Source organism: Plasmodium berghei (assembly GCF_900002375.2).
Source record: "Plasmodium berghei ANKA genome assembly, chromosome: 13".
Lineage (NCBI taxonomy): Eukaryota > Apicomplexa > Aconoidasida > Haemosporida > Plasmodiidae > Plasmodium > Plasmodium berghei.
In genome coordinates this window covers 1,722,073-1,736,881 of record NC_036171.2, presented here as the reverse complement: position 1 = coordinate 1,736,881, position 14,809 = coordinate 1,722,073, and the positions used below count along the sequence as shown (strand labels likewise).

At 22.3% G+C, this 14,809-nt stretch overlaps 4 protein-coding genes and 1 non-coding gene across 5 annotated transcripts; 3 read left to right on the top strand and 2 right to left on the bottom strand.

The window, feature by feature from the left end:
• Positions 1 to 46: 46 nt before the first annotated feature.
• PBANKA_1344000 (DNA-directed RNA polymerase III subunit RPC1, putative) lies at positions 47 to 6,418 on the top strand (the record flags this gene model as incomplete). Its single annotated transcript, XM_034567061.1, has 4 exons — positions 47 to 5,686; positions 5,787 to 5,908; positions 6,043 to 6,255; positions 6,355 to 6,418. The coding sequence occupies 4 exons, from the start codon at positions 47 to 49 to the stop codon at positions 6,416 to 6,418; spliced, it is 6,039 nt and encodes a 2,012-aa protein (XP_034423597.1).
• A 1,103-nt stretch (positions 6,419 to 7,521) lies between these two features.
• On the top strand, positions 7,522 to 8,700 carry PBANKA_1343900 (PUB domain-containing protein, putative; the record flags this gene model as incomplete). Its single annotated transcript, XM_034567060.1, has 1 exon — positions 7,522 to 8,700. One exon carries the CDS (start codon positions 7,522 to 7,524, stop codon positions 8,698 to 8,700), a length of 1,179 nt encoding a protein of 392 aa, XP_034423596.1.
• A 121-nt stretch (positions 8,701 to 8,821) lies between these two features.
• PBANKA_1343800 (transcriptional regulatory protein sir2a) lies at positions 8,822 to 9,658 on the bottom strand (the record flags this gene model as incomplete). Its single annotated transcript, XM_034567059.1, has 1 exon — positions 8,822 to 9,658. One exon carries the CDS (start codon positions 9,656 to 9,658, stop codon positions 8,822 to 8,824), a length of 837 nt encoding a protein of 278 aa, XP_034423595.1.
• A 1,170-nt stretch (positions 9,659 to 10,828) lies between these two features.
• PBANKA_1343750 lies at positions 10,829 to 11,099 on the bottom strand. Its single transcript, XR_004611907.1, has one exon. It is a non-coding gene; the product is annotated as a Plasmodium RNA of unknown function RUF1 (non-coding RNA).
• A 984-nt stretch (positions 11,100 to 12,083) lies between these two features.
• PBANKA_1343700 (conserved Plasmodium protein, unknown function) lies at positions 12,084 to 14,210 on the top strand (the record flags this gene model as incomplete). The annotated part of the gene is made up of 9 exons (XM_034567058.1): positions 12,084 to 12,131; positions 12,253 to 12,504; positions 12,662 to 12,737; positions 12,831 to 13,028; positions 13,147 to 13,236; positions 13,435 to 13,524; positions 13,624 to 13,757; positions 13,827 to 13,877; positions 13,995 to 14,210. 9 exons carry the CDS (start codon positions 12,084 to 12,086, stop codon positions 14,208 to 14,210), a joined length of 1,155 nt encoding a protein of 384 aa, XP_034423594.1.
• Between the last annotated feature and the right edge of the window lie 599 nt (positions 14,211 to 14,809).

Genomic DNA, 14,809 nt, shown 5'->3' with positions numbered 1-14,809 from the left:
AGTTTGTACAGAATGAACAAATAAAAGTTGAAAATAATTAGGAAAAATGGCGAATAATATAAAAATCGATGAACTAAAGACGCTTATCCACCATAAAAGCATGAAAAAAAATTTTGTAAAAGATGTAAAAAATAACTATGAAATAAAAAGTATAAATTTTGGTATTATGGGCAAAGAAGATATAATAAGATATTCAGAAGTAAAAATATTAAATAGAGAAATGTATAAAAATAATAGTAATGGTGTTCCATATCCATATGGAGTATTAGATTTAAGATTAGGAGCACATAAAAGTAACTCTATATGTGAAACATGTAAAAAAAAATTAATTAATTGTTCGGGTCATTTTGGTTATATAGAATTAAACTATCCAGTTTTTCATATAGGATATTATAAATATATTATTCATATTTTATATTGCATATGTAAAACTTGTTCTCATTTATTATTACCATTAGAAAAAATCGAATTTTTTTCTAATTTAAAAAAAAAAAAAAATATAGATGATTCACTTTTTAAAAGACAATTTTTTAAGAGAATATTAAGTATATGCAAAAAAGTAAACAAATGTTATAATTGTGGAAGTCCACAAGGTGTGATAAAAAAAATAATAAAACCAAGTTTAGATCAATTTATGAAATTAAAACATATAGTTAAAGTAAAGGAAAATGGAAAACAAGTTATAAAAGAAGAAGATTTAAATAGTTTATATGTATTAAAATTATTTAAAAATATAAATCCATTTTATATAAAATTGCTAAATATTGAAAATCCAGAAAAACTTATTATTACTACATTGATAGTACCTCCAAATACAATAAGACCATCTGTAATTATAGATGAGCATGGAACAGCAGAAGATGATTTAACATGTATATTATCAGAAATTGCACAATTAAACAATACTATAAATAATCAATCTTATAATGGATATCAAACAAATCAATTTCTTGGAAATATAGAATTTTTACAATTACAAGTTACTAGGTTTATAAATAGTGATTCACCAGCTGTTTCTCAATTATTAGCAACGCAAAATATTTCTAAACCAGGCAGAGGAATATGTCAAAGATTAAAAGGAAAAGAAGGTAGATTTAGATGTAACTTATCAGGAAAAAGAGTTGATTTTTCAAGTCGAACCGTAATTTCTCCAGACCCCAATATATCAATAGATGAAGTTGTTATACCCAAAATAATAGCAATGAGATTAACTTATCCTGAAACAGTTAATAAATATAATATAGAAAAATTAAAAATGTTAATAAGAAATGGGTCAAACGTCTGGCCAGGAGCTAATTATATTATTAAAAAAAATGTTAGCATGAATTGTGACGAAAATGGAAAAGTCGGAAACTCTATTATTGATATAGTAAAACGTTATGTTAACAAAAGTACAGAATTAAATATAAACCATGAACAAAATCAAAATAGTAGTAATAATAATTTGGGAGCAAACAGAATTAGTTTAAAATATGCAAACAAAAAATATGTAATTGATAATCTTAAAATTGGAGATATAGTGGAAAGACATATTTGTGATGGAGATATTGTATTATTTAATAGACAGCCATCTTTACATCGTATGTCTATTATGTGTCATAAAGCTCGAGTTATGGATTATAAAACATTTCGTTTTAATGAATGTGTTTGTAGCCCTTATAATGCAGATTTTGACGGGGACGAAATGAATTTGCATGTACCTCAAACTGAAGAATCTCGGGCAGAAGCTTTATATTTAATGAATGTAAAACATAATTTAATTACTCCAAAAAATGGAGAAGTTATAATTGCATTAACACAAGATTTTTTATCTGCTTCATATGTTATTACAAATAAAGATACATTTCTTGATAGAGATTTATTTTGTTTATTATGCTCATATTTTTCTGATGCTAAAATTGATATAGAATTACCTGTACCAGCAATATTAAAACCAAAAGAATTATGGACAGGAAAACAATTAATAAGTGTTTTAATAAAACCGAATAAAAGTGAAAATACAATAATAAATTTTGAAATGAAAGAAAGAGAATATTCAACAAAAAATGGAGATTTAAAATATTTATCACGAGATGATTCATATGTTTGTTTTTATAAATCAGAATTAATTTGTGGATCATTAGGGAAAAAAGTTCTTGGTGCATCTAAGTATGGACTTTTTTATTATTTAATACATAATAATTCGACTCAAATAGCGTTACAAATAATGAACAGATTTTCAAAATTAAGTAGTCGATATTTTTCAAATAAAGGCATGACAATTGGAATTGATGATGTAACACCATCCCGTGTATTAACTGATAAAAAAAGAGATTTACTTTTAAATGGATATGAAAAAGTAAACAAAGAAATAATACTTTATAATGAAAAAAAAATGCAAATTCAACCAGGATGTACATTAGAAGAGACATTAGAAATTAAAGTAAAAAGTATTTTAGATGATTTGCGTAATGATGCAGGTAAAACATGTAATCAATATTTACCATATTTAAACAAACCTTTAATTATGTTTAATTCTGGAGCAAAAGGTGCATTAATAAATATAGCTCAAATGATTGCATGTGTTGGTCAACAAAATGTATCAGGACAAAGAATACAAAATGGATTTATTAATAGAACATTACCACATTTTAATTTTCATTGTAAAGGATCAGAAAGTAGAGGATTTGTTCAAAATTCTTTTTATACAGGATTAAATCCAACAGAATTTTTTTTTCACACTATGTCAGGACGAGAAGGGTTAGTAGACACTGCTGTTAAAACTGCTGAAACTGGTTATATGCAAAGAAGGCTTATGAAAGCCTTAGAAGATTTATCTATACATTATGATTATTCTGTTAGATCGTGTGATAAACAAATTATACAATTCATTTATGGAGATGATGCATTAAATCCGTCTTATATTGATAGCAATCATACATACATGGATCAATTTGACAAAATTTATAATCATATAATTTCAATATCTCCTAGCCATACATTATTTTTATATAAACCCAGAAAAATTAAACAATATGATTTATTAAAAAATTCCAAAGAAATAGAAAAAGATAATTATATTATTAATGATTCAGATGATAAAAAAGGATATAATAATGATTTCTTGAATTCATTTGGTTCTATTCCGTTTTCAGAAAATTTTCAAAAAAATTCGTCTTTTTTATCCAAAATAATTAACAAAATTTCGCAAAAAATAAAAGAAATTAATGAAGATAGTGTGCTTATACCTTTGGAACATGATGTTGAGTTTGTTGGAAAAATACTTGGTGAAAATGGTGACGAAATAAATGAAAAACGAGAACAAACAAATAAACAAAGACAAGGGGAAACAAAAATAGTTTTATCTCAAGAAAATTATGAATCTGAAATAAATAAATTAGAAATAATAAAATTAAAGAGTGAAGAAAATCAAACAATATTACCATCAAATAAAGTCAAAGAAATAGCATATCATCTTAATCAATATAGAAATGTTGTTGAATGCATAAATATATTAAAAAAAAAAGTTTACATTAAAAATAATGACATAAATAGTAGTGGTATAATATGTTTGAATGAAACAGAACTAAAATATTTAAATAGTAAATATAACAAAATGAGTAAAAATATTAGAAAAAAAATTGAAATTGTGAATAATATTTATAAAAAAGAAAAAAAGAAAATAAACAGAATAAAAGAAAAATTAAAAGATGATTATTTTTACCCATCAATGGATGATTCTACTTTTATTAAACAATTAATGAGAATTGTTACAAAAGAAAATAGTGAAATTGATGACATAACAACCATAACAAATAAAGGTATACTATCTAAAATACATTTATATAAAGAAGGAAATAATAAGAATAATATTTCATTTAATCAGTATATACAAAATAATTTTAATTTTAATAAAAATATAAAAAATGAATATATAGACATATTTGATAAGGTAAATGAATGTGAATTATTATATGAAAATAAATGTTACAAACAAATGATTAAAAATATTATAGCATTTGTTAGTGTTTTTGAAATAGTATGTGATGTTAAACAACATTATATATTATTTCCTTATGAAATATTAAAATGGACAAATTTTTTATTAAATTATGTTACTGAAACAATTCCTTTAAATATTTATTGTCATACAAATATATCCAAAAGAGAAAATCCAACACATCAAAAAAATACAAAAACAATGAAAATATATATTGAAGAAATAAAAAAATGGTTATTATTAAAGGCTATAAATATATACAAATTTTTTAAATATAAAAAAGGTGTTGAATTAATTAAAAAAAATGATTACTATAATTTTGTAAAAGGAAATGATAAATGTAATTTTTATGATTCATCATACAGATCTATGATATATGATTATTCTTTTATAAATTTAAAACAGTTATATATATTCATTTATTTTAACATTTCGAAATATTTCAAGTATATATCATCCCCTGGAGATGCAGTTGGATCAATTTCTGCTCAATCAATTGGTGAACCAGGTACACAAATGACTTTAAAAACTTTTCATTTTGCCGGAGTAGCTAGTATGAATGTTACGCTTGGTGTTCCTCGTATAAAGGAAATAATAAATGCATCAAATGTTATTCAAACACCAATATTAAACATTCCTTTACGGATAAAAGATAATTATAACTTTGCTTTGATGATGAAATCTAAACTTGAAAAAACGTCAATAAGAGATATATGTGAATATATAAAAGAAAATTATTGTTCTAAAGGAATATTTATATCTATAAAATTTAATGAAGATCTTATACAGAAATTATTTTTAAATATTAATGCATATACTATTAGAGATGTTATATTAAAACAAACACACATTAGCAAAATAAAAATCAACAAAATACACATTGATGTTATAAATAATTATAAATTACATATTTCTATAAAAAATGATGAATTTATATTTTTTCAAATTGAGTCATTAAAAAAGGGCTTATTAGATTTATTAGTATATGGTGATAAAGACATTAAGCGATGTATAATTAAAAAGGAAGAAATCGAAGTAACAGATGATGAAGAACTAGAAGAAAATCATGATAATGACTTGGATAATAAAATTAATTCATTCATAAATAACACACAAAATATCTTTGATAATATAAAAATAAAACAAGCAAATGATTGCAACGAAACCCTTTTGGAAAATCATATTTCTAGTTCTGATGCTGTTCATGATGGAAATGTTAACAATAATATAGTTGACAAAATTTTTAAAGAAAAAGAACAAAATATAAATGTAGAACATGTAATGGATACATTGAACAGCCAATTGAAAAATAATGATAATTACGCAAAACGATTAGAAAAGGAAAAAGTAAAAACTGAGAAAATAACTATAAATCATCACAGTGGAAATAACACCATTTTCTGTGGTGGTAATTCAAAAAATGATGAACAAATGATAGACCTCAACACAGCAAATCTTGATAACTTAAAATTTGATGAAATAAATGTTGAAAATATAATTAATGATAAAATTGAAATATATGATGAAGACTATTATGACACATCGAATGATTTAAAGGAAAAAAATAATTATTATCAAAAAAAACAAAAAAAAAAAAAAACGCAATATTCAATATTAGTCGAAGGAAATGCCCTAAATTATATTCTTGGTTTAGAGGGTGTCGATTTCAAGCATATTATATCAAATCATGTGATTAACGTTTTTCAGGTTTGTTCATAAAAAAAAATAAAAAAAACGTATCCTAATAATACCATTTTATTTACATTACTATACTTATATTATTTATTTTTTTCATATTTTTGTACAGGTATTAGGAATAGAAGCAGCAAGAGTAACTATAATAAATGAAATTAAAAAATGTATTGAAGCATATAGTATTGACATAGACATAAGACATATCATGTTATTAGCTGATATAATGGCATTTACGTAAGACAATTATAAAATATAATATGTGTGTGTATATTTGTCCATATATTTTATCAGTTTGTGGTTTTACAGGCTGATTATTTCATTTTGTTTTTATTACATTTTCATTATATTTGTATTTTTTTTTTTTTTAGAGGAGAAATTTTAGGCATTAACAGATTTGGTATACAAAAGGCCCGTCAAAGTACATTAATGTTGGCATCCTTTGAGGAAACGAACGAGCATTTATTTGTTTCATCGTTTTTTAAAAATAACGACGAAATTAACAATATTAGTGAAAGTATAATAGTAGGAAAAAATATTCCAATTGGAACTGGTTCATTTGAGCTCCTTTATGATTATAAACAGTGAGTTACATATTAATATTTAATTAGCAAATTATATATATTTTACATATATGAAATATGTCTTAAATATTTGTATATTATTTTTTTCCTAATGTGTAGGCCCAATGAACAGAGAAATTTAACTTTACTTGAAAGAGCAGAAAGAGAATTGAAAAGTAATTAATTTTTTTTATTGTGTTGTGTATATTTTTACACCTATGAGTTTTTATATATTATTAATCTCATCTTTTATTAATCTTTTTTATTCACATATATATATATGAAATTATCACTTATTTGCTTGCAACATACATATTTTCCGTTATAAATATTTTTTTATTTTGTAAATTTTTTAAACTTGGAAATTATCATAATAAATATATTACCACATAACAACTTATTCGTATATTATTATTGATATTTCTTTATAATATTATAGTTTTGTTTTTTATTGTGTTTTAAATAATATTTTTTTATCATGCTTATAAAGCATTGCGTGGATCTTATATGTGTGTATAGAGCGTAGGAACATTATTTGATGGTTTTATTTATATCACACATAATATATTTTACGAGAATAGTAATAAAATTGTAATGTTTAATACAAATGGGGGGGGTATACTATATTAAATATATTTTAAATTATAATTTATTTATTTTATTATTTTTTTAAGTTTTTATTTAAATAATAAGTAAATCTATATATCATAAATTTTTTGCATCACCATTCAATATTGCTATTTTAGGGTTATAACTAATTCGGTTATTTTCGCCATACTTTTCAGTTATTTTAGGTATTCATATTTTTCTTATATTTTAATTTTAATTTTTGGGAGTATTATTATTCCATAAAGTTAGCTAACCTTGGACTTTAAAAAAAAATTATTTAAAAAATATTTTTAGATTGTTTATCGAATTTACATATAATTTTCAAATATGCAGCAGACGTTTCTGGGAAATAAATTTTTTTTTTTCATGATTTATTTTGACAAATTTTGATACATGTATGGATGAAGGTACATAAATATATATATTTGATTTTTTTATTTTTGCTATTCTATTTTGTAAGGATAATTTTTATATAAATCCGTTGTAGAATGATTCATAATAAAAGCGAGAGCAATTCTTATATACTTACAATATTGTGTAAAATAAAAAATACAAGAAAATTTGTATATATATATACATGCCCCAAATATGGCATTTTTTTAACTAAGAACCAAAAGATTTTTAACCATTTTTATTTAACTAAAATTTTATTTATTTATTTTTTTATATGTATATACAATGACAGACTACAAAATAGCAGAGATGTCTATAGAAGAAATGAAAGGAATTTGCAGTGAATTAATTAACTCAAAAGAAGAGGAAATATTCAACAAACTTAGTCTATATAATGAACTAGATAATAAATTAAAAAAAATTCAACCAATTATAACAAGAATAAAACTAAGAAGGAATGAAACATGTGAAGAAAAAAAAATATATGGAGAAAAGATGATAAAAAATGTAGATATATTATTAGAACGATATGAGATAATTTATAATATATTTGAAGAAGAATTAAGCGTTTTTAAAGAAAATTATGAAATTGAAAAAAAAAAGCAAATCGAACAAAAATTATTACAAGAAAAACAAAAAAAAAAAGACGAAGAAGAGTTGTTAAATAAAGGGAGAATAAAAACTAAAGAAGAGGAAGAAGAAATTCAAAAAAGAAATGAAGAAAAATTAAAAAATATAAAAAAAGAAAAAGAACAATATGAAAATAAAATTAATACTATTGAAACAATTAAATCATTAATAAAAGAAAAAAGTAACTTTTTTTATGATCAAATAGTATCAGCTTGTAACAAACAAGATGCTATAAAATATATATATACACAATTAGGTGAATCCCAAGAAAATATTCAAAATCATATTAATAATATTAGTGAAGAAAATGACGAAGTAAATGTATACTTTACAAACCCTATCCATTTATTAGATTGCATATATTTAATTTATAAAAATAATAAATTTAAACCTTTTAAAGAAGCAATGAAAAATATTATTGAATATTTAGAAGAACTTGTAAAAAATATAGGGGATGAAAAATTAAAACTAATTAATCTTATGAATAAAACATTTCAAAATAATATTTTATCAAAAAGTGGTACTATATTTATATTTATTATAATTGGGTATGTTCTTAAAAAATCAGAAGATATAGAATATGTATTGAAAAAATTGAACAGAGAAATAAATAATGAAAATATTTATATATATTTAGAAGAACCCGATATTACTATAAATTACGATAAATGGGAAAAATGGTTCAATAACATGCATGCGTCTTTAGATATATTATGCACATTTTATAGGCATCTAAATAAATATTCAGATGTTCCTGATGATGAAAAAGTGAAATCTATTTTTTTGTATTTAAAGGAAAAATTTTCAGCTAACCAAAGATCGGACATAGCATAAGAAAAAATGGGAAAATCATATAATAGCATAAACAAAACAAACAAAATTACGAAAAAATAAGTGAAATAAAAAATTTTAATAATAAAGCTTATTGTGTATACTCACAAATATCCATATGCTATTATTTTTCCTCTTTTAATATTTCGATCAAATTAGCTAACTCACTAAACTTTGCGAGTACGTGATAATCAGCCATTTTATTCGTTATATACGTCTTTTCTATATTTATTTCAACAATTTTTTTTTTTTTTTTGCTGGCAAAATAACATAAATTAGTAGCTGTTGATACAGTGGAAGATGTTCCGATAACTAATAGCAAATCGCATTTTGTTATTTCATGTTCAGCTTCCTTTAATAAATCTTTTGATATAACTTCTCCAAATAAAACAATGTTTGGTTTAAATATTCCACCACATGGACATTCGGGTGGAAGTTGATGCATAAAATGTGATGTTTTTTGTAACATTATTTTATTTAATTGTACTATTTTATTGCATGTACAACATAAGGCTTCGAAAACACTACCATGCAAAGGAATTACTTTTGTATTTCCACTTTCTTCATGTAACCCATCAATATTTTGTGTAATTATAGATTTTAAATATCCTAAATTTTCTAATTTTGATAAAGCTACATGTCCAGGATTTAATCCTATTTCATAATTCGACGATATGTCTTTTATTACTTCCCATATTTTTTCTGGATATTTCCAAAATCCCCAAATAGTTCCATATATTTTGGGATCATATTTACTCCATATAGAATCATTTGAACCTCGAAAGCTTGGTATGTTACTTTCTTCCGATGTTCCAGACCCTGTCAAGGCAACTATATACTTGCTGCTTTTTATTATTTCAGCAAGTTTCTCCATTGTAATATCTTCTGTATCCTTCTTCAAGGCATATATCATTAAATTTCCCATCTCGTTTTCGTCAAACATTCCAAATATATCTTCCATTAATAATAATACAATATTATGGGTTAATATATTGAGAATATGAGTCTTTTAACTATATACATAATATTATGAGTTAATGCTATTTACGGTTGTGTCAATAAGAATTTGTTCATGTTATAAATTAAGAGAGATATTCGTGTATATTTATTTATTTATTCATATTTATTATGTACAATATGCATTGTTACTCCAAAATTTAGATAACATTGTATTCATCCTTAATAAAAAACACATTTACATTTTTCAAAAAAAAACACTATACGGTAAATCTCATTAAAAAATGAGAAGTTTTAAAATTTTATTAACAGCCTTAAGATTATAATGAACTTAATAAAAAATATATTCTTGATGAATAATTTAATCTTAATTATTAATTTTAAAAAATTCTACATTTAAAAGGGAAGGTACTCACCATGTATTTGTTTGTTATGTATAAAAGTTTTAATTTATAAAATTTTATTGAATAGGTTTATATATCGTTATTAACACTAAAAATGTATATATTTTTTCTTAAAATAATATTAAAAAGATAAATAATTTTTTTAAATGCTAATAAAATAATTACTATTATTATAGTTGCATTGAAAAATGTAAGTATATTTAATAAGACCAAAACATGGAAAAAGTCTATGAAAATTTAATTTATTCCTACACATACAATTATCATTTATTTATTTAGAAAAAAAATATATTTCTTTAAAAAGGAAATAAAACAATTAACAAATATTATTTTCCCCATAATTTTTTTGTCCATTTTTTTTTTATAGCCAAAAAGAAATAATTATTGGATTAATAAAATATTATGAACAGCAAGGAAATAATTAAAAAAATACACTATCATTATTTAATGCTACTATTTTAGTTAAACAAAAAAAAACGTAACAAATCTTAAATACCTTATACTTTATACATACTTTTTATGGAATGAAAAAAGACATTTTTACATTTTTGATATATATTGAATACTAAGAAGATTGGAAAATGTAAATATGCAATGACCTCAATAATAAAATATGCACACATATGTAATTTTTTTTTAGCTCATTAAACCAAATGTTCGTATAATTAGCTAGCATAAATTGTGTGCTTTCATAAAAAAGCCATAAAATATTATCAAGTTATTTTTTTCAATGAATATAACATATATAGCAATATACGAATGCATATTTTTTGCTGGTGTACCAATCCGTTTATTCAACAATATTCAACACTACTTAACGAGAAGCTGCCTACTGGCGTTGAAAACGTTGGGAATATGGAATGGCTCTTCCAAGAACAATTACTACTCTAGTAATAATTACCCATGCAGCCTACCAAAAGATAAACAACAAGGATAACTATTCCTAAAATAATTTATTCAAGATCGATTTTTTTAGGTTAAAAATAAATAACGATTGTAATGAGTTAACAAAATTAAATCGCTGAGTGTATTTTAACCAGATTTCGATTTTATGTATATAACGTATATACACATAATTTATACAAAATATTTTTGTTTTAAAATAAATATTTTGCCTTTGGAAATAATTGCTTCATTATTTATTTTTTTACATGTATAATATGACCTCTGACAATATAATTATATATATATAATTTTGCATATGAAAAAATACATATATAGTAAATATATATTATTCGTTTTACCTATCTAATTTTGTTTTTTTCTTTTTCATTTAAATTAAGATCTTTAAGTTACATTATTTTGCCTATGTTGAAAAATTGTATATTTTTAATTTTTTATTTATTTATTAAAAGTTGAAAATATGAATTTTGAAAATTTATAATAACATATGCGTATATATACAAACATATGTTATGCTACACTTTGCAAGCATGTGTTATTCATTAGGTATTTTTTTCAACATAGAGATTGTACCACTCATTGTGAATGTATAATTTAATATTTTGGAGGGTTATAAGAATTTGTATAAAACGCAATAAAATAAACTTTTAATTTTTATAATTTATTTTTTATAATTTTTATGAATCAATTTCAGGAAATTTCAATATTATATTTATCCATTTTCTTTACCTTATTATTGCACAGAAAAAAAAACATAAATTTGTATGGACATCATGAATAATCATAATATACTTTTTGATTATTTTTAAAAGGCGTTACTCCTATGCATATACTTTATGTTACCTATTTTTTAAAGCACCATTATTTTTTTATTAGTAGAATATATATATATATATATATATATTTATTTATTTATAGCATATTCTATATACGGAAAATTATATCATATCACATGCTTACAGACAATTATCCAAGGCGTATGCTCTAGATATTATAGACGTTTATGTATACATATTTTAATGATAAAATATAAATTTCCGGAAAATGACGAAAATTATATATCATTCTTATCAAAAAAAAAATACATAAATTATATTTTTTCATGCTCTTACAACAAAAAAAATGAACGAAGATATTTTAAAAGCGCTAACAAGCAGAGAATTGAAAAAGGTTAAAAAATAATTAAATTTAAACATAAAAATTCAAAAAATATATCCATTATATTTTTATTTGTAAAAGTTTTAGTATTTCATTGTTGCATAGAAATCATATGTTCAATTTTTATATGTAGACGATTTTAGAAAAGGCACAAAAAGTTTTATCAGAAAGGAAAAATATTATAAATGAAAAAAGTACAAATATTCTTAATGATGTAGAAACGAACGATAAAGATAGCATACTTTGTTGTAATGAAAACTATGAGAAATCTGAACTAGGAAATAAGGATAATATAAGCCTGGATGATAAAAATAATTTAAACTCAGAAAATAAAAATATACATTTTTTTAATCTTCAAGATTTTTCAATGAGATATTCAAAAACGGTTTATTTTAAATAAAATTAAACTCTTCATGAAAATTTTTTCAATGCCACATTTTTAACTTTTTCTCTTCATTTGTTTTTTATCCATATATGTATTTGTTTATTTATATATCATTTCATGTCTATTTGTTTAAAATTTTTAAAACATTTTCATTCAGTGTAAAATAAGCAATTTAAATTATGAAAATATCGAATATGAGCTTTTAGTGTCCTTCATGAACACTTTCAACAATAGTAAGAGTCTTACTTTTATCTACACATTTATTTTTATTTATTCAGTTTGAATGTTTATATTGATAGGAATATATATATTTTTTCTTTATACAGAAATAAAATTTCATCTAAAATTAAATAACAATGATATGCACGAAGATAAAGAAAATTCCATACTTCACAAAATGGTGAAAATATTTAGTGACAAACTTATACTTTGTTGCACAAACCCTATAATTATGTTCACACAAAATAATGACAATAATAGCTTATTTGACAAAGAGATCATTTCCCAAGTTCGAAGTTTTTTTAGTAAGAGCGAATAATTGCTGCAGTTTCCTACATATATATATAGATATATATATATAGAGAGAGATGCATTTGTAATAAAAAACTGAATTTTTCTTTATTTTATTCCCTTTTTTTATAGATCAAATCGAAGAATGTGAAGATTTTGAAAATTTATTTAAAAATTGTCTAACTACAATACTGGAAAAAATTTTTAATTTCAAGCCCAATGGTAAATATTCCTAATTCATATAAGCGTGCATAACAAGTTATATGTAAATTGGTTAATGAAAAGATAAAATATATTTCATATTTGCAATAAATATATTTAATAGCGTTATAAAAACAAAAAATTTTAAGAGATGTTTTATCTTTAATTTTCAACATTTTTTGTTTTTAATTTTATTTATTATATATTTTTTTTAATAAGCTGATGATATGACTACCTGGGTTTCCAGACAAGCTTTTGTGGATCTTGTAAAAATAACAATTGAAAAAAGTGCAAAAAGAAATGAACAATGTAATATAATCAAAAGAGTAAATAAATGCATATTTTTTATATGGATATAAAAACATTGTTACATTAAATTTTTATGTGTGCATTTTTTTCAAACAATAGGTATAATATATACAGCCGATATAATAAAAAAAAATTACACAAATTTAGGATTTTTTCAAGTTGATAACGTTGTTGTTTTAATCGAAATAATACAATATGCAATAATTAATTTATCAGAACATAAATATAATGAGGTATGTTATTATAACATTTTTAATGATTGCTAATTTTTATGAAACTATATGATTTTTATTTTTGTGTAGAAATGTATTTCATTTGTAAATGAAAAATGGTTCGAGAGCCTCCAAGATTTGGTATAATCATATAAAGAAAAAAAAATAATATTTTCCTTATTATTTTTAATAAAACATGTCCACATTTCATAAATACACACATAATATATTAATAAATATATACATATACTTATTTAGATGATATCCTTAAAAAATTGCGAGTGGAAAATATTTCTAAATCAGCTAATTGTTATAGAAACATTCCTTTGTGATAAAAAAAGACAAAATACCCAAAAAACTTTTAACGAATTGCATAAACAACAAGTTGAGCTTTCAGCGATTAAAAATAGCTCGTATTCCAAATGGTTTAAAATTGAACTACCCCTTTCAATGAGTCTATTCAAAGGTGCTTAAAAAATAATAATATATTAAGATTTATGGAAATGCTATTATTTCTACATATATATATGTGAGCTCAATTTTGTACACATAATACCTTATTTTTAAAATGGATATGTTTTTTTCTTAATACAATGAAACTATTTGTTTAAAATAAAATACGAGGTTGTTTGAAAAAAGCCCAAAACGTGAGCATTCTCGACATTACATATATGCCTTATGTATATATATTATGTATGATAAAATCGTATAAAAATAAAAAGGAAAAATATTGTGAAATATATTTTAAAAATTTTCTATGTATCATTATAAACAGCTTTTATTTATATGTAATAAAAAATTATATACATGTAGTCATTTTATCACTTTCAAATTGTTGCACAAATTCGTTGGCATTTTTTTAAAATTATGTCATAAACAATATAATACGTCTTATACATAGAAAATTATTTTATTTTTAGTTATTTAGCTGTTTATTTTTTTATTGTGGATGGTCTATTTTTTCATTTTTGTTTTTGTATTTATAATTTGTTTCTTAACAATGCAACTGAAGGAGAATTCCTCAATTTTGTGTGTGATATAAAATATATCAATTAAAATTCAAATTATTCATA